A 26,870-nucleotide genomic window follows, 5' to 3' on the forward strand; every position below is an offset into this window, starting at 1 on the left:
GTGTGTTAGATGAGCCCAATGGCCTAAAGGTAGTCTAGGCCTACCTCTTGACGGTGTTTCATTGTTTGTCCAGTGAATCAAGTTTCCGTAGAGATAAAAACAAGTTGATACAGTATATCTCTATGATTAGAACCATACTGACAAAACCTCTCACAATTGAAACATGATGTAGCTATTACTCTGTTTCAACACAAAGTCTGAGAGGAATAGAATATATCCTGGGGGGACTCCAACAGAGATGAGAAGCAATGTTTTCTAGTGTCAGATAACCTCATATTTTCAAATACTGATCAGAAGAACACGATTTTACATTTTGTACAACCCCATTTCAAAATACAAAAATAATATTTTTTTCCTTTAGATTACATTTTGGTAACACATCAGGGCGAGTTCCACATTTCCTTTTCATGAATATCATCAAAGCTGTGACATATAGTCAACATGTTAGTATTGACTTGACAGCACAGTAACTTCCTCCCCTCCACTAATAATATTAAACTATTTTACTGTGAAAATGTGGGTTGTCTCATAAAAATAAAACATAAATACTGAAAACCATTATGTTAAACTATATATTCATATGCAATTGGTAAAGTGTTAAGTTTGTGAACAACTATAAGCACCAACTGTTTTAGCTCCCCAAAATGAATGTTTTGTTTTTCCTCCCACTTTCATTAGTTTTAGTGAGTTTTCAGCTCACTATGAAGCAGTCTTTCACATATGCTCTACCATCTCCTCTTTGCTGTGGGAAAAACTCTCTATCATTATACATTTAAATAAAAACAGAAACACTGATTTAACTATAAAACTTATAGTACCAAGTAAGCTTTCAGAAAAAGTATTTATCAATGTTCACATTTATATGTATAGCTAAATGCAATGATGATTGTACTGTATCTCATTGTCCATGTGCATCCCTGTCACTCACTGGAGTAAGTTGAGAAATGGAAGTCAGTAAACCTTTTGCTGTGTGCATGCAGATCTGTTAAAGATCCTTCTAGTCGAATTTACAAAAGAGTAATTCACACGTAAAACAACTTGTTAAGGACAAAAATGTTCACTAATACTTAAATCCAGAAAAAGGCTCTCACAATGCTGCCTAACAAACTATTTTTTTTCAATGACACTTCTTGAATTAAACCTTTATTTAACTAGGCAAGTCAGTTAAGAAGAAATTCTTATTTACAATGACACGCTGGGCCAATTGTGCGCCGCCTTATGGGACTCCCAATCACGGCCGGTTGTGATACAGCCTGGATTCGAACCAGGGTGTATGTAGTGTCGCCTCTGGCACAGAAATGCGCCACTCGGGAGCCGTAAAGTCATGTCCCAAATGGTACCCTACTTTACAAGATTAGGGTGCCATTTGGGACGCACTGTATTACTATGGACTTTATGGGTTCGAGCGCCACTCACTTAACTGACTTCTTTGACGTCTTGAGGAGAGACAGAACCAATACATGATGGGCTCTATAGGTAAACAGTCTGGTACAGTAACAACTAATGTTAGTCTGCTTTTATGGAAGTAGTGGGGATTCGATTTGTGATGCAGTGCAGCAATATTACAAAGCTTTTGTCACACAAAATAAAACTGTCACACACACACACAGTAAAGTATTCATTCTAAAAGGCAATATGAGGACAGCCCATATAGTTGGTTTCCCCATTCCATAAAATTACTTGGCAGTTTGTTTTCTTATCAGTTTTCCTTGTATGACACCTTTGATTTGCAGTGTAGCAATTGGTATTGAGTAAATTCAATATTGCCCTAAAACAAATTGATTCTAGCTCAAATAAAACAGATTTATTTCTGATCAATAAATTACCTCAGAGTTTGTTGTTGTGCACAACAGCAGACGTGAGAAATATAAGCACAAGTGCAAGCAGATTGCAGGCAAGTCAAGGTACATTGTAGCCGTAAGGTCACTGAACATATTCATATATTGATCACAATTTAATCATGTTACTCAACATGTCATTTAAAATCTTCTTTAATCTACTAATTGACACTTATTTATCAATGTAAAAAATTATAATCCACGAAATACATGCCTTGCCCGTGCACTAGACTGTACAGCAGTGTGCTTAGTGGCATTGTGGTAGTGATAATAGCCAGGTAGCACCACTATTACCATGCTCTGTGGTGTTACTGTAACATGCTGTTGTTGCACCTGCTTTATATCTCATTGGTAGCCTGTTGAAACATTTGTGCTATACTCATGTAATATGTCAGTTAATGCGTAAATGTTTGGTTGGTTGTTGTCAACGTGCTTCTACAAAATTATTTGGTTAAACGCCACCACAGACAAATCAGGACATCACAGGATGATACAATTTAGATGACAGTTACTAATTGCACTTAAAATTCATAGTCCTTTTCGATATAAGTAAGCATTGACAAAAACAAAACAAAAATATGTCAATGTTTTCTGTTCCTTCATGTCTCAGCTTGGGAGGAAGAGTTCTGGGTCAAACTTAGTTCGATTTTAAAAATAACATGACTGTTACTTAGTGTCAAAATACACAAGGAATATGTACTGAGGAAATCAATGGCAACACAAACACACACACACACACATTACCTAATTTTGTACATCTCAAACACACCAATATCATGACCCCCCCTCCCAAGAGTTTCATATTGCCCTCTGTCTGTACATATTCTGTCTACATAGACTCAACCATCTCTCACATTCACTTACCATCTCATCTTTACAAATATAATGGCGTCCATTTTCTCATTGTCAGACATTACCTCTCATAAAATACATACTCTCAAACTTTCCACATGGTTTTTACACATCCATCATCTCCATATTTTTTTCTACTTCCCTTGTTCCATCCTAATCGAACTCACTCTTCCCCCCTCTCATTTTCTTTTTACTGCTGTCCCAGAGGAAGAGTGGAGGTTGGGGGCGTGGGGTGAAGTTTGGCACTGGATGGTCGAGCAGCAGCAGAGCAGGAGGAGGAGCAGGAGGAGGAGCAGAAGCACAATGTCCCCCCGGAGCCACCGGGGGCAGGAGCAGCAGGAGCAGCGCCAGTGTCTATGGGCTCCACTACCGCATTGTTGCTAGACCCAGGAATCAGACACCCAGGCTGAGCTAGGGCCAGCTGAGACGATGGGGACACCTGGGAAGGCAACAGAGGTTTATTCTGATTCGGAGGTGGGGTTCCTACACCTAAATGGGGCTGCTGGGGTATCTGTTGTTGCCCTGTCTGTGGCTCTACGGGAGACAGGGACTGAGACAGTAGTTGAGTCTGGATTAGGGGTTGTATCTGTAATGGGTGAGTAGGCTGGGCTTGCTGGAGGTGTAAACTTTGATGCAGCTGAGGGACTGGAGGCATGTGTGTTTGTTGTTGTTGTGGTCCTGGTGGTCCCACCACCCCACTCCACTGGCCCCCCCCAGTGGTGTACTGAGCTGGAGCAGTGAGGCTGGAGGGGGCTGGGGAGGCCTGGGGGTTCAGTGGTGCCACAGGGAACCAACAAGGAGGAGCCACCTGGAACGAAGACATCACTAATGTGACACACAATAACGACATCCAACAGTTTTTGGTAGCTTGCAGTCATACACTGAATTGTACAAAAATGTACAAGCATGTACACAATACATTGGCAATGGAATACTGTACATGGGCAATAAATACACATGCACTATATACGTATAGGTCATGTGAGGCCTGGTGCATTACCTCTGTGGCCTGTGGCCACCCTCCCAACTCCTGCACCTGCTGAATCTGCTTGATCTGATTGAGCGAGGGCTTGGGGGCGGCGGGACCCACTGTCTCCTTCGTCCAATCATCCACCAGTTTGTGCAAGTCATCTGTGAACATGCTCTTTCTGGCAACCTGGGAGGGAGGATTGTGGTCTGAGAAGAGAGAAAGGGAAGAAAATCAATCAAACTTGCTACTTGCTCAGAGGAAGAGTTAGGTTTCGGTGAAACCATTACCTCTTTTGGTAGTCAGTAGGGTGATTTGTTCTGGGTTGCAGTATGGCGGCAGTTTTCTCTGTTCTCCCCCTGAGAAACTACTGGACTGTTGTATACCTTCAGCAGAGACAACAGAGTCAGATATCACATATCACATTCAGTGGGAGAGAGATGATCAGGTGAGAGAGAGGGAAAGATAAAACAGAGAGCGAGAAGCCAAAGAGAGAAGACCGAGGGAGAGAAATACACAGATCAAGTCTGAAAGAGAGAGTAGACCCAGAAAGAGAGATTGGTTACCGGGGTGACCAGCGAGTCCATTGTTGTCCATGTGTGAGTGGGGTCTTGGTCGGAGCTTGGCTTTGGCTGGCCTGTGCCTGCGGGGGGAGAGGGCTGGGGACCCGGAGGGGAAGGGTGGGGTGCGGGGCAGGGTCTGCTGGTGGTCTTTGAGGGAGCGCAGCTGTCTGTACAGCTCCTGGAGCTCTCTGTTCTGCTGAGCGTGGAGGGACACCACCTCCTTGATGTGCCTGGGGAAGAGAGGTAAAATACAGGGGGAGGAATGGAGGACGGAGACATGAAGAGAATGGGGTTTGGAAGATCATTAATGGCAGAGCGACAGAGTTGAGGAGGAGAGAAGAGTCAGATGTTGAGAATGTAGACAGGCAGGGAGTGGGTGCGTGGGAGAAAGAGTAAAAATTGGTCAGTCAAAATAGAAGAAACATCAACATGTTGAATGATACTGAAAATAAACCCTGTCCCTTTTTTATCCTCTGTCTCCCAGATGGGTCATTGACTGCACAACATGAATTCCCAATAAACAAGGTATTCTATTTTATCATCTCACTTCTCTCTCAGCGTGTGCAGCTCCTTCCTCAGGTCTTCATCCTCCATCTCACTCTCCTCATCATCACTACTGCCCAGGGGAGAATGACCATGCCCGTGACCATGTCCTCGGGGTGGGTTGCTCAGTGCTGGAGTCCTCTTCCCCTCCTCCCTCTCTCCCTCCTTCCCTCGGGTCCTCCTCCTCTCTCTCTCCAGGTCAGGAGACACAGGGGAGCTGTCCGTCAGTTCTTTCTCCTCTTTCTGGTTCTCCGTCTGGGTCACAGAGAAGCGCCCCACATTCCTGTGGCTGCTGCCCGTACCACAGGCTGCCTCCTTGGGGGGAGAGGCCTCAGGGGGCTGGGGCACTGGGGTGACCTGGGGAAAATACAAAGTGGGAGTCATTAAGTTTGTGTGTGTTCCTCCAGCACATTCTGATATTTAACCAGGAAGTGATTATCAGGAAGTTCTAGGCACTTAATAGATCTGAAAGAATTTAATAGGCCTGGTAGTAGTACTGTACTGGTAGTACTGGTAGTGTCCTCTCGTACACTGTGAGGCTATTTTGCCATATTGCTTACACCTACCTATCAAATCTTTTCAGAACTACACAGGTGTCTAGAGTCTATTTCGTACCTGAAATCGTCCCTTGAGTGAGTGGGGAGGGTTGGAGGAAGTCCCCTCTCTCTCCTCGCTGACTGCCTGACTGCCACTAAAGTGACCGTCTGGTAAAAAGAGGGCGAATGAAAAACAACAGGGGGAGAGAGAGGAGGACAGAGACAAGGACACGGAGACAGAGACACACACATGGGTATAGATACAGATGTGAGGACAAGGTAGATAGACAAACACACAGACATAGGCACACACAGAGGGGTATACCGACAAGCACAGGGATAAGACGTGGACACAGACACCACAAACACAGAAAGACAGAGTTAAAGATCATTAAATCCCATGACATATCATTATCAGACAGCAACCCTGTGACTACACAAATAAGTATTCTATTGTAGACAAGCTTACAGTTCATGGGAATGCGTGTGTGACATTACATTGATTTAGAAAACTATAACATTCTTATGTTTTGCAGTCCTTTTCTTACAGTGACAGGAATAAGCATAAAAACATTATGATAAAGATAACTTAAAAATAACATATACAGTAAAAACATGCTTAAATAAGCATAACATGTTATGGAGTGTGGGAAGGGTTGGTATATACTGTAAGTCAGTAATTAATATTCACATAAAGATATGAGATAGAAATGCATTTTAGGGAGGGGTCAGTTAGTTGAATGTATGCATCAGTATACTGTACACAGTATACACACACACACACACACACACACACACACACACACACACACACACACACACACACACACACACACACACACACACACACACACACACACACACACACACACACTACCACACACACACAGACCCCACACACAAACATCACATGTCAATCTGGATGAATAAATTGATCCACAATGTAGATTAAAAGGGATGTCATTTGTGGTATATGATATCTGGGGGTTTTCTAAACAGAATTGGTGTATATGAATATGTTGCATCATTTGAGATAGCAATGTAAAAATGTACAGCTTGGCATGAATGCTGCTGATATGGTTTTACACATTATGTATGATAGTACATCACCATATACAGTCGGAAGTTTACATACACCTTAGCCAAATACATTTAAACTCAGTTTTTCACAATTCCTGACATTTAATCCTAGTAAAAATACCCTGTTTTAGGTCAGTTAGGATCACCACTTTATTTTAAGAATGTGAAATGTCAGAATAATACTAGAGAATGATTTATTTCAGCTTTTATTTCTTTCATCACATTCCCAGTGGGTCGGTCACAAGTTTACATACACTAAATTAGTATTTGGTAGCATTGCCATTAAATTGTTTAACTTGGGTCAAACCTTTAAGGCAGCTTTCCACAAGCATCATACAAAAAGTTGAGTGAATTTTGTCCCTTTCCTCCTGACAGAGCTGGTGTAACTGAGTCAGGTTTGTAGACCTCCTTGCTCGCACATGCTTTTTTAGTTCTGCCCACACATTTTCTATAGGATTGAGGTCAGGGCTTTCTGATGGCCACTCCAATACATTGACTTTGTTGTCCTTAAGCCATTTTGCCACAACATTGCAAGCATGCTTGGGGTCATTGTCCCGTTTCCTCCAGCATCTTTACAAGGTCCTTTGCTGTTGTTCCGGGATTGATTTGTACTTTTCGCACCAAAGCATGTTCCTCTCTAGGAGACAGAACGCTTCGCCTTCCTGAGCGGTATGACGGCTGAGTGGTCCCAAGAGGCACTGAGTTTTAAGGTAGACCTTGAAATACATCTACAGGTACACCTCCAATTGACTGAAATGATGTAAATTAGACTAATAAAATATTCTAAAGCCATGACATCATTTTCTGGAATTTTACAAGCTGTTTAAAGGTACAGTCAACATAGTGTTTGTAAACTTCTGACCAACTGGAATTGTGATACTAATTGTGATAAGTTTGAAGGACTCCAACCTAAGTGTATGTAAACTTCCGACTTCAACTGTACAATTCACTGTATCACAATTCCAGTTTACATACTCTAAGTTGACTGTGCCTCCAAACAGCTTGTAAAATTCCAGAAAATTATGTCATGGCTTTAGAAGCTTCCATTAGGCTAATTGACATAATTTGAATCAATCGGAGGTGTCTCTGTGGATGTTTTTCAAGGCCTACCTTCAAACTCAGTGCCTCTGTGCTTGACATCATGGGAAAATCAAAAGAAATCAATTGTAGACCTCCACAAGTCTGGTTCATCCTTGGGAGCAATTTACAAACGACTGAAGGTACAACGGTCATCTGTACAAACAATAGTACTCAAGTATAAACACCATGGGACCACGCAGCCGTCAAACCGCTCAGGAAGGAGACTCGTTCTGTCTCCTAGAGATGAATGTACTTTGGTGCGAAAAGTGCAAATCAATCCCAGAACAACACCAAAGGACCCTGTGAAGATGCTGGAGGAAACAGGTATAAAAGTATCTATATCCACAGTAAAATGAGTCCTATATTGACATAACCTGAAAGGCCGCTCAGCAAGGAACAAACCACTGCTCCAAAACTGCCATAAAATAGCCAGACTACGGTTTGCAACTGCACATGGGGACAAAGATTGTACTTTTTGGAGAAATGTCCTCTGGTCTGATGAAAACAAAATATAACTGTTTGGCCATAATGACAATCATTATGTTTGGAGGAAAAAGAGGGAGGATTGTAAGCCGAAGAACACCATCCCAACCGTGAAGCACAGGGTGGCAACATCATGTTGTAGGGGTGCTTTGCTGCAGGAGGGACTGGTGCACTTCACAAAATAGATGGCTCATGAGGAAGGAAAATTCTGTGTATATACTGAAGCAAAATCTCAACACATCAGTCAGGAAGTTAAAGCTTGGTCACAAATGGGTCTTCCAAATGGAAAATCACCCCAAGCATACTTACAAAGTTGTGGCAAAATGGCTTAAAGACAACAAAGTCCAATTATTGGAGAGGCAATCACAAAGCCCTGACCTCAATTTGATAGAACATTTGTGGCCAGAACTGAAAAAGCGTGTGCGAGCAAGGAGGCTTACAAACCTGACTCAGTTACACCAGCTCTGTCAGGAGGAATGGGCCAAAATTCACCCAACTTATTGTGGGAAGCTTGTGGAAGGCTACCCGAAACGTTTGACCCAAGTTGAACAATTTAAAGGCAATTCTACCAAATACTAATTGAGTGTATGTAAACTTGTGACCCACTGGGAATGTGATGAAAGAAAAGCTGAAATAAATCATCATTCTCTACTAATATTCTGATATTCCACATTCTTAAAATAAAGTAGGGATCCTAACTGACCTAACACAGGGAGTTTTTACTAGGATTAAATGTCAGGAATTGTGATAAACAGAGTTTAAATGTATTTGGATAAGGTGTATGTAAACTTCTAACTTCAACTGTAAGTGAAATAATCTGTCTGTAAACAATTGTTTGAAAAATGACTTGTGTCATGCACTAAGTAGATGTCCTAACCGACTTGCCAAAACTATAGTTTGTTCACAATAACTTTGTGGAGTGGTTTAAAATGAGTTTTAATGACTCCAACCTAAGTGTATGTAAACTTCTGACTTCAACTGTATACACACATATGTAGAACAAGTGCACATACACTACATGTGTATGTAGTGTAAAACTACAAAAGTATGTGGACACCTGCTCGTCAAACATCTCATTCCAAACACATTGGCATTCATATGGAGTTGGTCCTCCCCTTTGCTGCTATTACAGCCTTCACTCTTCTGGGAAGGCTTTCCAGTAGATGTTTGAACACTGCTGCAGGGACTTGCTTCCATTCAGCCACAAGAGTATTAGTGAGGTTGGGCACTGATGTTTGGTGATTAGGCCTGGCTCGCAGTCGGCGTTCCAATTCATCCCAATGGTGGTCGATGGGGTTGAGGTCAGGATTCTGTGCAGGCCAGTCAAGTTCTTCCACACCGATCTTGAAAAAGCATTTCTGTATGGACCTCGCTTTGTGCAAGGGGCATTTTCATTCTGAAACAGGAAAGGGCCTTCCCCCCCCAAACTGTTGCCACAAAGTTGGAAGCACAGAATTGTCTAGAATGTCATTATATACTGTAGCGTTAAGGTTTCCTTACAGGCCTCCTGAGTGGCACAGCGGTCTAAGGCACTGCATCACTAAAAATCCAGGTTCGATCCCGGGCTGTGTCGCAACCGGCCGTGACCGGGAGACCAATTAGGTGAAGCACAATTGGCCCAGCATCGACTCCTTGTGGCAGCCAGGCGCATTCAGTGTGTCAAAGAAGAAGTGCGGCTTGGCGGGCTGTTTGTTTCGGAGAACACATGGCTCTCGACCTCATCCTCTCAAATCAAATCAATACATGGCCTCGAGTCCATACAGTAGTAGCAGCGATGGGACAACACTGTAACTACCAAATGAATATCGCGAAAATGGGGAGAAAAAGGGGTATAAAGTACACAATTTTATTTTTTCGGCCTTAATCCGAACCATGAAAAACGGCCACAGACCATTATTCCTCCTCCACCAAACTTTACAGTTGGCACTATGCATGTAGGTAGAGTTCTCCTGTTATCCGCCAAACCTAGATTTGATTCGTCCATCGGATTGCCAGATGGTGAAGCGTGATTCATCACTCCAGAGAATGCATTTCCACTGGTCCAGAGTCCAATGGAGGCGAGCTTTACACCACTCCAGCCGAAGCTTGGCATGCGCATGGTGATCTTAGGCTTGTCGGGGCATGGAAACTAATTTCATGAAGATCCAGACAAACAGTTCTTGTGCTGACGTTGCTTTCAGAGGAAATTTGGAACTCGGTAGTGAGTGCTGCAACTGAGGACAGACAACTGTTACGCACTACGCTCTTCAGCACTAAGCGGTCCCATTCTGTGAGCTTGTGTGGCTTACCACTTCGCAGTTGAGCCGTTGTTGCTCCTAGACATTTCTACTTCACAATAACAGCACTTACATTTGACCGGGGCAGCTCCAGCAGGGCAGAAATTTGACAAACTAACTTGTTTGAAAGGTGGCATTCTATGACGGTGCCACGTTGAAAGTCACTGAGCTCTTCAGTACGGGCCATTCTACTGCTAATGTTTGTCTATGGAGATTTTATACAACTGTCAGCTTCGGGTGTGGCTGAAAGAGCCGAATCCACTCATTTGGCCATGTAGTGTAAAATGAAAATACACATAACTAAACTAAACAGTGAAACACACTAATACATATAAGAATAGCAGTCTGCTAAAACAATATAAGCTTATACTGTAAGCTTAACCTTACAAAAGCCTATGCAGTTAAGAAAGAAACAGTATATATATATATATACAGTACCAGTCAAAAGTGTGCAAAACTGTCATCAAGGTGGCTACTTTGAAGAATCTAAAATGTACAATATATTTTGATTTGTTTAACACTTTTTTGGTTACTACATTATTCCATATGTGTTATTTCATAGTTTTGATGTCGTCACTATTATTCTACAATGTAGAAAATAGTAAAAATAAAGAAAAACCCTGGAATGAGTAGGTGTGTCCAAACTTTTGACTGGTACTGTAGTTACTTCTAAACCATGTACTGTACAATGTGCACAATGTATAGTAAATTATGACTGTCATCATAATCTAGGATATCACATACAATACATAACATACTGACAAAGCAAATGGCTCATGTAGAAAGTATTTTAAGGAATGTATTGCATCTAAATGTACTGCATACATATGCAGTGATTGCCATGACATGTGCCACGTGTGATTGTGAGCCCTCAAAGCGTGGTATGTAAGTGAGCCTGAAAGCATGGTATGTACAAGCCCCTACATATTTATTTGGAGAGCAAACCTAAAACTTTTCATTTGCCTCTGTAGTCCAGAATTTTGGATTTGAGATCAAATGTTTTATGAGGTGACAGTACGTCACCATGTGAGGGTATTTTCATACAAATAAAAAGGTGACATTCTGTACAGTCGCCTCATATAAAACATTTGATCTCAAATGCTGGAGTATAGAGCCAAATGAAAAGTTTGAGCTTCACTGTCCAAATAAATACGTAGGGGAGTGTTTGTGTGTACATTATGTGTGTGTCCTTGAGCCGTTGGGTATGTGCGAGTGTGTGTGGGGTGCTCTTAGCTACTCTGTGCCAGCAGGTGGGGTGGTTGGTGTGGTGAGGGCAGTGTTTGGTGTGTTGGCACTGACTGGGCAGTGGCCTACAGAGCAGAGGGTGGGGCTGTGGTGGGCATCCTAGCTCGGGGGCTGCAGATCCACGTGCACCTCCAGAGTTACAGTAGTAAGCTCATCTGCACCACGGACATATCACCCTCCTGATGATGCCCGTCTCTTCCCTCCTTCCTTCCTACACTCTGTACCATTTTCCTCCTCATCCCCCCTTCTCTGGCTCCTCTTCTCTATGCTTCTTTCCACTATTCCAGCCTCATGCCAAGGGTGAGTTATCCCCCATGCAAACAAAAAAAAGATTGCCAAAATAAATTTAGTAAAGCCATTCTCCAAAACAAATAAATCCAAACGAGTAATGTATCATGTAGTGATATCATCGACATGGCACTATACAACAAAGACAATAACATTACAATTGATACAATTACAGTTACTAATTACTTGTTAAAGAATAAACAATCAAATAATTGCTGTCAAAGATGATCAGAAACAACACAACTAGGTTACACGAAACATACTGTATCTACCCATTTGTATTTGAGATAAACACCCCCACCAACCAACATCCCATTCACCCTCTCTCTCTCTCTCTCTCTCTCTAAGATCACGCTACCTTGCTGGACTCTGGGCTTCTTGAACAAGCTGGCGGAGTGGCGCAGTTTGCAAGCCCAGCTTTTGAATTTGCGAGTCCAGGATTTCTTGCTAACGGGATTTCTGATACTAGGACATGTCAGGTTTAGGCCAAAATATCCACCTCCTGCATTGTGCTGTGGCGGCGATCCAGGGCCCAGGGGGACGGGTTGCAGATTTGCAGGCCACGTAGTGACTTCTCCTGGGGTACTGGTGTCAGAGTGAGGGGGGGCAGCCTGGAGGGGTAAGGGGAGGGGATAGGTAACATAGCGACATGGTAAGAGTGGCTGCCAAAATCGGGGGTAGAGACTCGGAGAGAAAAAAAAAGAGATGCTGGAATATCATAAACTTACATAACAAGAACCGTAGCATTGAAAAAGACATTCATAAGAACAAGGCAATCGAAGTAGTGATCTTTACATAAAGTTTCAGGTAAAAGTCAATCACTATTCAATGTTTCAATTCAACATCCAGATATGTGGACCTTACTTACAAAAACAGTGGGTTCTCCAGGGATAGGCGGGGGCCCGGCCGAGTCTCCGTGTGGAGAGGCAAGGAGGGAGGAAGCGAGGGAGGCGGAGGAGAGAGACGGGCCGGGCTGCTGCTCCACCGGGCTTTCTGGTGGAGCCTCCTCCCCCACTCCTCTCCCCCTTTCCAGGTCAGGAGAGGTGGAGGAGGAGCGGGAGGTGGTGGAGGAGGTGGTGGAGGAGGAAGAGTGAGGAGAGGTGTCTGAGGATGACAACACGGGAGGAGGGAAGGAGGAGGGTTGGAGCGAGTGCGGCCCCGAGGATTCATCCCCTCCTGCCGATGTGGAGGCTGCTGACACTGCGGTGGCACCTGCGGTAGAAGCCACAGCAGCTCCCCCCGTCACAGCTGCCCCACTACTATACTCCTGATACAACAAGTTCCTCAGCTTTTCATCCAGAGTCTTAATGCGGTTGTCTACAAACTCGATTTTGGGAGGGCCCTCGCTGTCCGACTCGGCCACAGAGGATGGTTGGACTGGGGATGGGGTCAAGGTGAGGGAGAGGGGCGGTAAGGGGGCATCGGAGGTTGTGTTAATGTTGAGGGGCAACGATAAGTCTGAGGAGGGATGTAGAGGGGCAGAGTGACTGCCTATATCCTCTGTCACACCGTCCTCCTCTGTAGACCTCTTCCACTCTGACTGTTGTAATGACGTCTGCTTCTGGGGAGGAGCCTGCTGGGGCACCTGCTGCTGCTGATGGTTAACCTCTTGTTGTACTTGTTGTTGCTGCTGTTGCTGTACTAGTTGTTGTGTCTGTTCTAGAGGGAGTTGTTGAGCTTGCGGTTGTACGAGCGCCATGTTTAGTGGCTGTACTGATTGTTGTTGGACATACTGTTGGTTCACTGACAGCTGCTGTTGTTGCTGCTGCTGCTGTTGTTGCTGTTGGAGCATTTGCTGTTGCTGCTGAATATGCAGTGCTTGTTGCAGAGTTAACTGTTGCTGATGCTGTGGCTGCAAGTCAATCGCTGCCTGTTGCTGTGAAATGACTGGTTGTTTTTGCTGTGGTGGTGGCAACTGGTGTAGCTGTTGCATGTGTAACTGTGTGTTGTACTGTGCGTTCTGCATTTGGACAGGCATTTGCTGAGTCTGTAGTTGTAGTGCCAGCGGCAACATCTCTGTCTGTGATTGCAGGGACATACACTGTTGTTGTAACGGCTCTGTGTGACTGAGCTGGGGATGCAAATGTACCTCAGACTGCTGCTGATGTTGTTGCAGCATCTGCAACTGTTGAATAGATTGTTGCAACGCGTGTTGCTGCTTCTGCTGCTGCAGTTGTATCTGCTCTTGGTACTCTTGCTGTTGTTTCTGTACCTGTTGGAGTTGCACAGTCTTCAGGTGTTGTTGTTGTTGCTGATGTTCTAGGAGTGGTTGCTGCTGCTGTACCTGTTGCACTGTCTGGAGTTGCTGTTGTAACTGGACCTGAGGCTGAACCTGGGCTGCCGTGCACTGCATCTGAGGCAGAGTGTGTTGCTGCTGCTCCAGACCAGCACGGCTAACAGGAGGAGAGGCCACGGTTGCAGCCACAGCCACTGGTGGGTGGATTGAGCCAGTGGATGAGTGGTCCCCTCCAGACACACACTGTCCTAGGGTGGCCACCTTTACTACATCACCCAGGCTTGGTCCTCGGCCCTGGCTCACCATAGAGCCCCTACTCGTAGCTGGAGAGGTCAGAGCTTCAGTTGGAGAGGGGGGTGGTAGTGGGCGCGATGGTGGCAGAAGCAGCTACCATGGAAGTGACTGGGAGGTTGGCAGCGGTGGTTGGGATGAAGGATGTTGCTGTGGTGGCACTGGAAGTTTGGTTAATGGAAGCCTGCAGGTCTAGGCCTAGCCTAGCCGAGGCAGCGGGGACTGGGTGTGGGACTGAGGCAACAACTGCACTAGCGAGACTAGAAGTCAGGGCGGAAACCCTACTGTCAGAGGCAGCAGAGGCCGTCGTGTCAGGAGCAGGGGCAGCAGGGGCTGGGGGGGCAGACATGGAGGCAGGGGCAGAAACGGTGGAGGCGGAGGCAGGGGGGGAGGAGGCGGTGGCAGGGACACACAGGGTGGACGTGGAGCGGGGAGGAGGAGAGGAGACCATTCCAGCGAAGGAGGAGTCCGATCTCTGGGATCCTCCGCCCCCCCTCTAAAGTACATTGACCAATCAGAGCACACAAGACCAGAGAGAGGAGGGACAGAGGTTTAGTTGGTGTTACTCGACAGACAGAACCAAACACAGCTAAGCCGAGCCCAGCCGTACTACGCTGGCCTGGTTACGCTTCCACCATAGTCGTTGGAAAAGACAATGCAATGAGACAATATTAAAACCAGCACATGGGAGAAGGGGTTGCAACATTTTCTGTACAGTGCATAGCCCACCTTTGGAGCAGGACACTAACTGCACAGGACAGTTCAGAAAATATTTCAACCCCTACTGTTTTCGGGGTGGGCTTGGTAGCGTGAAAAGGGAATTGCTGCCCTGTGTTAGATTACTGCCCAGGTGTGTCTTTCATTGACCCAATCATACTGTTACTGTACCTCTGTCAGTGTCTGTAGACTGGGGCACCCTGACCTCTCCGGTCGAGAGAGGTGGAGGGGTGGACGCTCCTCCCTGGTTGGACGTGGAGTCTCTGTGTCTGATGGTCTGGTTGATGAAGAACCTCCATCTGCCCACCGGAGACGACTGAGGCGCCCAGTCCACTGGAACATAAAATAATATATAAAAAGTCCCACTTTAAACTAACTACAACTTTCAAGGTTTCCTTAAACACTTTATAAAACCTATATAGATATTTTAGAAATAATTCAGAATCATTAATAATGATTCATAATAATAATCACAAGGAGCTGCACAACTGGCAGATAGAGACCAAAATAATATAGAAAAGGTCCCACTTGAATGAACTAACTTTACTTTCAAGGCTTAATGAAGCCTTCATAAACACATAGAACAGTAGTCACCAACCTTTTCTGAGTCAAGATCACTAAGTCAAAATGCAAGCCGAGATCTACTGCTGAGATTTTTTTTGTAACATGATTTCAAAAATGTAAGCCTATGCAACATTAACCAATTAAAAACAGTTCTGTAGCAAGGAGGTTTGTGCAGTGGGCTACAGGCCCAATACATTATCATTGCATATTGGCTATGCTCGAGTTACCCTGCCAATGTTGTTCTTCCCAGAACATTTTAAAATTAAACTTATATGATCACACTGGTACATAGATTACATATTACTTGTGAGAAACAGCTGAGTGAGCATAATACGTTTTTTTTTTACTGGACTGATGGCCTGCATCTGATGGTCAGTCTGAGGGGAAGGAGAGAGCAGTGGTGAGGCTGCATCTCCCCAGACTCACCATCCCCCTCTCTCCACTGAGAAAAGGGGACACAGTCTTCCAGTTAATAACGAAACTTAAGTCGCGCAGCATTATTTCAGCCTCATGCACCAATTCATGTTGTTCCTCCTATGACCAGAGTAAGTGAAATATTCCTCGATATTTAAAAAGACACAAGCCGCTAATAATAACAACGCAAGTTTATTGACAGTCTTTGCTGTACTCGTTGATTGCAGCTGCAGTGCTGGTTGTCGTGTGACTGGAAGGAGCGACGGTGCATTTTATGGCTTTATAAAACTGTTGAACAAAGTGTTGACAGTGCTGAATAACAACATAAATATAAACTTACTCAAAAACAACAGCTCTTTTCTGTATTCATTGAGTCTCTCCCTAGTCATGCTTTTAAAATGGAACATTATCAACTTTGCTGTGCATTCGAGCCTTCTTTTTACACTGTCGTGAGGAAACTGTGTAGACACGGTGATCTGAGCCATCTGATTGGTCAGTGGTAGGCCTATAGGTGCACTTGATTTGCTCTCTGGGCTTGCCGGGTAGGAGTTCTACCTTAGACACATGAAATGGTTCAAAATGGGAACACTTTGCCTTCCCGGCACTCGGGCTGCTGAATCAAGTGCACCTACAGCCAACAGCACAAAACAAATAAAAAAATAGGAACGCAAGGCGTATCCTTGTGTTTTTACAGAAATGTTTGGTGATCGACTAGGAATGGCTTGGAGATCTGTTTAGTGACCATGGACATCATTCATAATGCTTTAGGATTACAAAAGGGTTAAAGGAGTAGCTTACCATTTTACAACATGATGTTAGATGGTTCGTAACCCTGAAAGTAGTCTATGAGCCTGGAGAAATTGTAATCCATGGTTTGTTTTCCTTAAACAACCATTTCAAACTTAAGCTAACTTTAGCCACAACTCGCTAAAAATGTATGAAAGTGATAGGTGCATGTGACCAAAATCACCTGAAATCAACTTCATATTTACTTAAAGATGATTTGGCCCAAAAAATAAATATATATATATGTTCACATGCCCCTATCACTACCCTAGATGTATTTGCTAAAAGGTGGCTATACTGGGGAGGAGGAGGGGCGAGTCCCAAATTGAATTCTATTCCCCATATAGGGATCTGGTCAAAAGAAGTGCACTATACATGCACTATGCTCTATATAGGGAAACGCAGTGCATTTGGAAAGTATTCAGTCCGCATCACTTTTTCCAACATTTTGTTACGTTACAGCCTTATTCTAAAATTGATTAAACAATTGTTTCCCCCTCATCAATCTACACACAATACCCGATAATGACAAAGCGAAAACATGTTTTTAGAAATGTTTGCACGTATTCAGACCCTTTACTATAAGAGTCGAAATTGAGCTCAGGTGCATCCTGTTTCCATTGACCATCCTTAAGATGTTTCTACAACTTGATTGGAGTCCACCTGTGGTAAATTCAATTGATTGGACATGACTTGGAATGCACACACTTGTCTATATAAACGTCCCACAGTTGATAGTGCATGTCAGAGCAAAAACCAAGCCATGCGGTCAAAGGAATTGTCCGTAGAGCTCCGAGAAAGGGTTGCGTCGAGGCACAGATCTGGGAAGGGTACCAAAACATTTCCTGAGCATTGAAGGTCCCCAAGAACACAGTGGCCTCCATCATTCTTAAATGGAAGCAGTTTGGAACCACCAAGACTCTTACTGGAACTGTCCGCTAGGCCAAACTGAGCAATTGAGGGAGAAGGTCCTTCGTCAGGGAGGTGAACAAGAACCTGATGGTCACTCTGACAGAGCTCCAATGTTCCTCTGTGGAGACAGGAGAAACTTCGAAAAGGACAACCATCTCTGTAGCACTCGACCAATCAGGCCTTTATGGTAGAGTGGCCAGATGGAAGCCACCCCTCAGTAAAAGGCTCATGACAGACCGCTTAGTTTGCCAAAAGGCACTTAAAGGACTCTCAGACCAGGAGAAACAAGGTTGAAAGCAAGATTGAACTCTTTGGCACTGGAGGAAACCAGGCACCGCTCATCACCTGGCCAATACCATCTCTACCTACGGGGAAGCATGGTGGTGGCAGCATCATGCTATGGGGATATTTTTCAGTGGCAGGGACTGGGAGACTAGTCAGATTCGAGTGAAAGCTGAATGGAGCAAAGTACAGAGATCTGTGATGGAAACCTGTTTTACAGCGCTCAGGACCTCCTACTGGGTTGAGGTCAGCCAACACAACACAGGAATGGTTACGGATACAGGTATCCTGTGTGCATTTGTTTTCTCTCCTTCTGCCCTAGTCACAGGTGGCAGTCAACAATCGCCCCCCCTAGATTTAGGTTGTCTGTTGTTATTAGTTGTCACTGTTCCTTTTCACTGTTATGATCTCTGTTACGGGTCTCGTTTCCATCCCCCTAGACTGCAGGGCCAAAGGGATTCGTAACAAGTCTCTGAATGTCCTTGAAGGCCCAGCCAAAGCCCGGACTTGAACCAAATCAAACCTCTCTGGAGAGACCTGAAAATAGCTGTGCAGCCAACATGTCAGAGCTTGAGTGTAACTTATTTACCAAAGAAGACTTGAGGCTTTAATTACTGCCAAAGGGGCTTCAACAAAGTACTGAGTAAAGGGTCTGAATGCTATGTAAATTTGATATTTCCGTTTTTTTTTTTCCATTAGCAAAAATGTCTAAACTTTAATACATTTTAGAATAAGGCAACAAAATTTGGAAAAAGTCAAGGGGTCTGAAAACTTTCCCAATACACTGTAGTTGCCATTTTGGACAAAGCCAGGGAGGGGTAACTCACTTGCTGTGCCTGTTGGAGTGCTCACATGCAGCTGTTCCATAGATCCAGTCTGGACAGAAAACAGGAAAACACAGAACAGACGATGTTAACATACATACAGGCGGAATGACATTGTAATCAATCCAATTAGCTATGGTTGCTCCATTACATTAGCCAAGGTAAGGGCCTCTGTATGTTCTCCATACACCATTACATTAGCTCTCTGTTTAGGTTTAGCATTCACCAAAACATAGGATATGGCTACTGACATGGCTACTGACATATTGTTTCCATAACGGTAAGATAAAAGACAGACAGTACTTTACATGGACCTGTTTTCAAGGCACCATAATATGGACATCAGGACATGCTTTACCCCTGGCTGTACGCTGTACTGGGTTCAGTGTTTCAAACTGTATGTCTAAAGATTAAGAGTAGAAAGGAGCCTAAAAGACATTACATAAGGATATCGGAGCAGCTTCCCAAAAAGCATCCTATTCCCTTTATATTGTACTACTTTCGACCATGTAGGGCAGGGGTTCTCAAACTTTTAGGGGCCCAGGACCCCTTTTGTGAGAGCAAATTCTTCAGGGACCCCCTCATAATCAGAACACAACTCGAGTGAGATTTAAAAAATGTAATTAAATAAAAAGCATACAATAAGTTTTACTTATGACTTCGGCATGGCTGGACGAACCAGGTCTCAGGTCCAGGGAAGGAACATTTTAAAAGCCAGTCTCTTAGCATCGGAGAGAAAAATGTGCTGTTTTCAAGCGAATATCCTGCAATTCTACAAATTTTGTCATTGGGCAGAGGGATTTTTTTGTTGTTGTTGCAGCTGTAGAGCTAATATCATGCAATTCTACACATTTTGCAATGAGGCAGAGAAACTTTGCAGTTTTAAAACTAAACCACTAATATTAGTGAAAAAATACCATGCTATTGTTTGAGGAGAGTGCACAACAATAAAACGTTTTATCACGGCAACTGGTTTGATACATTCACCTCTGAAGGTAAATAATGTACTTACATTCAGTAATCTTGCTCTGATTTGTCATCCTGAGGATCCCAGAGATATGAGGTAGCATAGTTGTGTTTGATAAAATACATTTTTATATTCAAATGCCGGAACTGTGTTCTACAGTTTGAACCCCTGCTGTCTCTGGCCCCACATCGACCCCACCATCTAAATGTGTGAAGGTTAGTGTCTTTTCTGTAGGGAAACTAATTATCCACCATGTATGTACGTATGTATGTATGTAGGCTTGTACTGGACCGCAGAGTGCTGAAGCGTGTAAAAATCGTCTGTCCTTGGTTGCAACACTCACTACCAAATTCCAAACTGAATCTGGACGCAAACGTCAGCACAATAACTGTTCATCGGGAGCTTCATGAAATCCACACATGCCAAGCGTCGGCTGGAGTGGTGTAAAGCTTGCCGCCATTGGACTCTGGAGCAGTGGAAATGTGTTCTCTGGCGTAATGAATACCGCTTCACCATCTGGCAGTCCGACGGACAAATCTGGGTTCGGCGGATGCCAGGAGAACGCTACCTGCCCCAATGCATAGTGCCAACTGTAAAGTTTGATGGAGGAGGAATAATGGTCTGCACTGTTTTTCATGGTTTGTGCTTGGCCCCTTAACGCTATAGCATACAATGACATTCTAGACGATTCTGTGCTTCCAACTTTGTGGCAAAAGTGCACAAAGCAAGGTCCATGAAATGGTTTGTCGAGATCAGTGTGGATAAACTTGACTGGGCTGCAAAGAGCCCGGAGCTCAACCTCACTGAACACCTTTGGGATGAATTGGAACACCAACTGCGAGCCAGTCCTAATCGCCCAACATCAGTGCCCGACCTCACTAATGCTCGTGGCTAAATGGAAGCAAGTCCCCGCATCAATGTTCCAACATCTAGTGGAAAGCTTTCCCAGAAGAGTGGAGGCTGTTATAGCAGCAAAGGGAGGGACCAACTCCATATTAATTCCCATGATTTTGGAATGAGATGTTCTACGAGCATACTTTTGGTCATGCAGTGTATTTATCTGGATGTGGACCCCCTGCAGTACCTCCACAGCACCCACTTTGAGAACCCAGCAGACCCCACTCTGAGAACCCCTGATGTAGGGAATAGGTATTATGGTGCCATGTGGGACATAACCAATGTTTTCAAACCAGACCTGTTGATGTGTGAGGAGAATTTCCTGAGCTCTCTTGACAATGGACCTCAGCTCTTCCACAAATGTATCTTTCTCTGACTCAAGGACAAAATCCTCCTCCACCTACACAAGACATTACAGATACACAAAATATATATTTTTAAAGCCAAACTCAATGGACCAAACACAGGCTGCATGGCGAACTGGGTGTTAGTCCAAATGAGAATGCTTGCCGCAAAAACCATCATCCCATCCAATATAGAATAATCATATATTCATATCTAGTATATCAAAACAGGTAGAAGTTTGAGGTACAATAATCCCATGCAATGTCCATGTAGAACTGCCTGTTGATCTAGTCACCATATAATCTGCGATGTCTTCAGGTGCGTCTCCCTCTGTGTCGAACTTAAAGGTGACCATCTTGTTGCTGTGGGTTTCCAGCTGACACTCCACCATGTTGTCACCAGAGCCGGACACCTACAGAGCACAGGAAGAGAAACCATGTGGTTCTGTTCAATGTCTTGGACATGACAACTTCTTGGACTTGACAATTTATTGTAAACCTTTCACATCCTGATAGGGATTCATATTATTAGGGATACTATACCTGGATCATACTCAGTTGAAATGCATGGGATCCCTTTTCTGCCCCCCGATAGGACAATCTCCTCTGAGACTTCATCCTCTCTAGTTTTCCATTGGCTAACATCTGTAGATCCCCATCCCCATTGGCTGAAACAGCACTGTGAGAGAGGTGTCAGACAAGCAAGAGTCATGCACAACACGTGAACATTGATGGTCAAATAAATAGTACTCCATGTACAGTAGTGGGCATAGTCTTTTCTAACATGGAGGGCTTGACATTCAAAACAAAAAATAAGCGAACATTGACAACCGGTCCCTAGCCCTTCCCCTTGGTCCTAACCTTTGGATGTTTGCAGATCGGACGGCTCTGGAAAGGTTTAAGTAGTGTAGTGGTGTAGCTTCCACCATATCACTTCAAACTTATTGATCTGCAAACATTGACCTGATAGGGCCAGGGGCAAGAGCAAGGAAGTAAATTGGGGCCGACGTTGAGAGTAGTGATGTGACACATACCCTGAAGAGGAGTGTCTCTCTGTGCCAGACTGGTTTGGACTCTCCTGTAGAGCCACATAAATAGACAGACCAACGCACATACAGAAAACAGCAAAAACCAACAAAGAAAAAATAGATACCAAACCATTAGTTGACTGATACAAATCAAATTGAACAACTGAAATAGGAAATTGAACAAAAATGAACCTATTTTAATGTAATTTAAAGGAAAAAAACTGGATCTGGTTGTTGTAGTACCGGTTAGTTTAAATCAGAACAAATACCATACAAATGTACTTAGCGTAACTGAGTAAAAGGACTTTTTCTTAAAAACAAAACAAAAATAATGTGTTTTATTGTGATTCAAAAAGGGTATGGCCCTCAGAATACTCTCTACTGTATACACCCTTCTAGAATCGGCTGGATATTGGATGAAGATAGTGGTAGTAGTGGAACAGTATACAGTAGTGGTAGAGTGGCATGCACTTCTGTACCTGAGCAATGCCCAGCAGAGCAGGGTCACAGTCTTGGAGTGAGGTTGAGGTGGGGTGCAGCAGCGAGGGGGCGTTAGAGTCAAGGGGCTGGGCAGTGGCGGCAACAGCCGGGGGAGAGGTCAGGCCCGAGGGGACATCAGCCAGACCAGACAGGGTTAGTTGGCTCTCTGGTGGGGTGGGCTGGGTCTCTGGGCCAGGGTTAGCAGGATGGAGGGGTGGCAGGGAGGCAGGGTGGGGGTGAGACGATATATGAGAAGGACTGGGGGGCATCTGTGGAAGAGGGAAGGAAGTAGCCTGGGAAGGATTCAGAGGGGGCTGTTGCTCGGTGGTGGAGTCCGCCAATGCAGCCTCAGCGTGCTGGGTCTGGGTGTGGGCATGGGCCTGCGCTTGGGCCAGTGTCTGGGTGTGTGCCTGAGCTTGCATGGCCATCTGGGTGTGTGTGTGCGTGGGTATTGGCTGTGTCAGCTGAGCTTGGTGCTGGGGGGATGGTGGCAGACCTCCTGCTCCTGCTACTACCTGACTGTACAGGGGTAGGGCTCTAGTCTGAGACCCGAGCTGGGGCACGTTTCTGGGGGATGCTGTCTGTGCTGGGTTAACAGTAGACTGCTGGGGCAACAGATGTGGGGGGATCTGAGGAAGCTGATAACCCAGTTGACATGGGTCGGGATTTGAGACCTGCTGATGCTGAGACTGCAGAGCCTGTTGAATTGGGGCTGTCTGAGACTGAAGCTGCTGTGGGAGTGTCTGTTGTACGACTTGTGGAACCTGTTGCACCAGCTGTTGCTGTTGGTATTGCTCCATGGGAATGGGTTGAGGCAGCATAGATTTAGACTGAGCCTGAGGTATGGGTTGGTTTAACGGCTGCACCACAGCTGGGCTTCCTGTTACTTGCAGCTGCTGCTGTTGTGGCTGTGGGACAGGCTGTAGCTGTACCTGTGGTTGTAGCTGTACCTGCTGGCCTTGGTTATACACTTGCCCAGTCTGTTGTTGTATGTGTTGAGGCGAAGCAGAGACCAAGGTGGTAGGGTCTATGACTGTGGAGGCAGGGGCCTCCATGACAGTTCCAACACCAACAGATCCAGGAGACAGCATCATCTGCTGGTACTGCACCATGGACTGCTGTTGCTCCAACAGTACCTGCTGGTGTTGCTGGGTAACTTGTTGTGTGATGTCCTGATGTTGTTGTTGCAGGACTGGCTGTATGGCTTGCTGCTGGGTGGGCTGAGGTGCAGTGACATACTGGGGTGCCAGTAGTACAGCTGGAGCATGGGGGCGGTGTTGAGGCTGCGCTAGACCTGGGAGCTGAACACTGGGCTGCACTGGAGACTCGTGCTGGGGTTGGATCTGGCTGTGCATGGCGGTTATTGAGACTGGAGGTTGGGGTTGGACCAGAGCTGGACTCTGCCTCATAGGAGGCATCATCTGAGTCTCAACAACTGCTGGAATCGGATTCAAAGCTTGGGTTGGATGCAGAGACTGGGGAGTCTGCTGGATGAGTGACTGCACTGGAGCCTGGGCCTGTATTTGAGCTGGGATCTGATGGATAGCCTGTACTATAGGAGCCTGGGACTGGATAGGGATCGGAGGACTTGGTGCCTGGATCGGGGCCACCACTTGAGGTGGAATCTGGACTTCAATCATCTGGGGCTGGGCTTTGAGTGGAGGCTGGGGCTGGGCCTGGAGTACTGGGACTGGGAAATGGCCCAGGCTCTGAGGGTGAGCTTCATTCTGAGCTTGAATCTGGGCCAGGACTTGGGCATGCACTATAGCCAGTGGAGCCTGGCTGGGAATCTGTGGCTGAATGGCTACAGGTTTGGCTCCCTGACCCTGGGCTTGGGCAGCCATCTGAGCTTGGACCTGCATGGCCTGTATAACCTCTGCTGCTGGTAGGTTTGGGGCAACAAGGGGGATCTGAGAAGGAGGTTCAATGACAGAGCTCTGATGGCCCTGCTGTTGTTGCTGGACAACATACGCTTGTTGTTGTTGCTCCAGTAATACAGCTTGTTGTTGCTGCTGCTGCTGTTGTATCAGCGCTACTTGCTGTTGTTCTGTCACTTGCTGCTGCGTTAGGCTCGTGTGACTAGGTGGAAACATAGCAGTGTTTTGCTGTTGTTGTTGTTGCTGCAACAAACACACATCAATTTGTTGCTGTTGAATCAAAGCTTGCAACTGCTCACATTGTTGCTGAATCAAAGTGGTCTCTTGTTTCTCACTTTGTTGAAATTGAATATTGGCGGTTTGCTGCTGCGATTGCCCAGTCTCTTGCTGTTGTTGAATCTGTTGCTGCTGCTGTTGTAGCAAAGCCTGTTGGTGTAGTCTCTCTGCTTGTTGTTGTTGTAGCAACGCCTGCTGTTGCTGTTGTTGCTCGATCTGTTGTTGTAACAAAGCTTGCTGCTGTTGTAGCTCCAGCTGCTGTTGCAGTTGTGCCTGTTGTTGCTGTTGCTCCAATTGCTGCTGCTGTAAAACTGCTTGTTGCTGCTGAAGTTGTTGCTGTTGTAGCAGGGCTTGCTGTTGTTCCAACTGTTGCTGTAGCACAGCTTGCTGTGAGTCGATTGGATGACTGACGACCGCCTGTTGTTGTAGTTGGGTCGGTTGTTGCAGCACAGCTTGCTGTTGTTGATACAGTGGTTGCTGCTGTTGTAGATCCATTTCCGGTTGTTGTTGGATCTGGCTCGCTTGGTGAGCCTCCAGTTGTTGTTGCTGCTGTAGGAGCGCATGCTGCTGCTGTTGCTCAAACTGATGCTGTTGTAACAGCGCTTGCTGTTGCTCTAGCTGTTGTTGCTGTAGTTGCACCTGTTGTTGCTGTTGCTTTAAGGCTTGCTTTTGCTGCTGCTCTTGTTGCTGCTGCTGTAACATCGCTTGCTGCTGCTGTTGCTCAAATATTTGCTGTTGTAACAGCGCTTGCTGTTGCTCCAGTTGGTGCTGTTGTAGCCGTGCCTGTTGTTGCTTTTGTAGCAACGCCTGTTGCTGCTGTTGCTCAAGCTGCTGTTGTATGTACACTTGCTGTTGTTGTTCTAGTAACATTGCTTGTTGTTGTTGCTGATGTTCAATCTGGTGCTGTTGGTGTAGCAACAATGTTTGCTGCTGTTGCAGTTGTTGCTGCTGTTGTAGGTCGTTTAGCGGTGGTTGCACATAGGCTTGGGTTTGATCCACTTGCTGTAATGACAATGCCTGTTGTTGTTGCTGCTGTTGGTCCATTGATGGCTGTTGTGGTGGTAAGGCCTGCTGCTGAGGATGCTGTTGCATTTGCTGCTGAACCAAAGCTTGCTGCACATACACTTGCTGCTGAAGCTCAGTAGTTTGCTGCTGTTGGATTGCTATAGTCTGCTGCTGTTGTTCTATATGTTGCTGTATCAGTACCGCCTTCTGGGGAATTACATTGGCCTGTTGTTGTTGGTGTGGTTGTTGCTGCTGAAGCAGGGTGGTTTGTTGAGCCTCCATTTGCTGCTGCTGTGGCTCCATCAGTATCTGCTGTTGTTGAACAATGGTCTGCTGTTGGGTAATCATGAAAGGCTGCGCTTGCTGGGTTAAAGGCTGGGGTGTCATCTGGATGTCAGAGGCCTGCATGATGTTAGGAGTGACATTGGCCTGGGTCTGTTGTGGGAGAGGGACCATGGCCTCCATGTCACCAACTCCCACTAGTCCTGTTGGGTCTCCCACTGATATGGGAGCTGGAAGAATGTTAAGCTGGGCTTGGGGTGAAACTGGGGGTGCACAGGACTGGGAAGGGGCCATTGGTGCGATCTGTGATCCATCCGAATGGTATGACTGAGATGGTGTGAAGATAACCATCATGGGGTGACAGGGACATGGTCAGATGGAGTTATGGTGAGAGGGCAGGTAGGCGGAGATTGAGGTAAAGAGAGGAGGGAAGAGTAAGCATTGGATAAAGGGCAGGCATTAATTATCAAAGGACTGCACACATTCTTTAGAGGACATGAAAGCATTGTCACGATCAAGATTGTTATCGTTTTTATTATCGTTAAAGCACATCTGATAAAATAGTTACATGAATTGATTAAAAGCTATTCGGAATAAATCAAGGTTCAATCTTCTTTTGTCCAGTAGAAAAGAGATGTTACAGAGATGTTAAGAGAGTTGAACGGGATCGAGAGCCACTCACCTGAGAATACTGCTGTGGTACACCTGGTGAGGCTTGTGTTGCCATAGCAACAGGCTGAACATAAGTCTGCTGACCAAAAGGTGCCCCACCACTGCTTTGACCAATGCACATGGCGGAAATCCCACCACTCTGACCAGTAGGCACGTTCGGAACTCCTCCGCTCTGACCAATCGGGAGCATTTCGTGGTGGGCCAAAAATGCCTAAAAACAGATAACAGACAACACAATTGAGCATAATTGCAGGGTTGGAGATAA

The 26,870-nt window shown here is 45.3% G+C and overlaps 1 protein-coding gene across 1 annotated transcript in view; it reads right to left on the reverse strand.

Moving 5' to 3' along the window:
* Positions 1-1,925: 1,925 nt before the first annotated feature.
* The window catches only part of LOC124046893, a 75,137-nt gene continuing 50,192 nt past the window's right edge, over positions 1,926-26,870 (reverse strand). The window contains exons 10-27 of the mRNA XM_046367667.1: positions 26,616-26,816; positions 22,493-26,260; positions 22,020-22,063; positions 21,529-21,664; positions 21,282-21,398; positions 20,940-21,041; positions 18,781-18,829; positions 15,167-15,328; positions 14,595-14,774; positions 12,951-14,310; positions 12,620-12,776; positions 12,110-12,362; positions 5,379-5,467; positions 4,768-5,120; positions 4,224-4,450; positions 3,948-4,043; positions 3,691-3,866; positions 1,926-3,498 (exon numbers count right to left, since the gene is read on the reverse strand). Coding sequence (XP_046223623.1) covers positions 2,881-3,498; positions 3,691-3,866; positions 3,948-4,043; positions 4,224-4,450; positions 4,768-5,120; positions 5,379-5,467; positions 12,110-12,362; positions 12,620-12,776; positions 12,951-14,310; positions 14,595-14,774; positions 15,167-15,328; positions 18,781-18,829; positions 20,940-21,041; positions 21,282-21,398; positions 21,529-21,664; positions 22,020-22,063; positions 22,493-26,260; positions 26,616-26,816 — 8,088 coding nt within the window. The 3' untranslated portion in view covers positions 1,926-2,880. The remainder of the gene's footprint in view (positions 3,499-3,690; positions 3,867-3,947; positions 4,044-4,223; positions 4,451-4,767; positions 5,121-5,378; positions 5,468-12,109; positions 12,363-12,619; positions 12,777-12,950; positions 14,311-14,594; positions 14,775-15,166; positions 15,329-18,780; positions 18,830-20,939; positions 21,042-21,281; positions 21,399-21,528; positions 21,665-22,019; positions 22,064-22,492; positions 26,261-26,615; positions 26,817-26,870) is intronic.

The sequence above is a fragment of the Oncorhynchus gorbuscha genome, linkage group LG10 (genome assembly GCF_021184085.1).
Source record: "Oncorhynchus gorbuscha isolate QuinsamMale2020 ecotype Even-year linkage group LG10, OgorEven_v1.0, whole genome shotgun sequence".
NCBI classification, from domain to species: domain Eukaryota; kingdom Metazoa; phylum Chordata; class Actinopteri; order Salmoniformes; family Salmonidae; genus Oncorhynchus; species Oncorhynchus gorbuscha.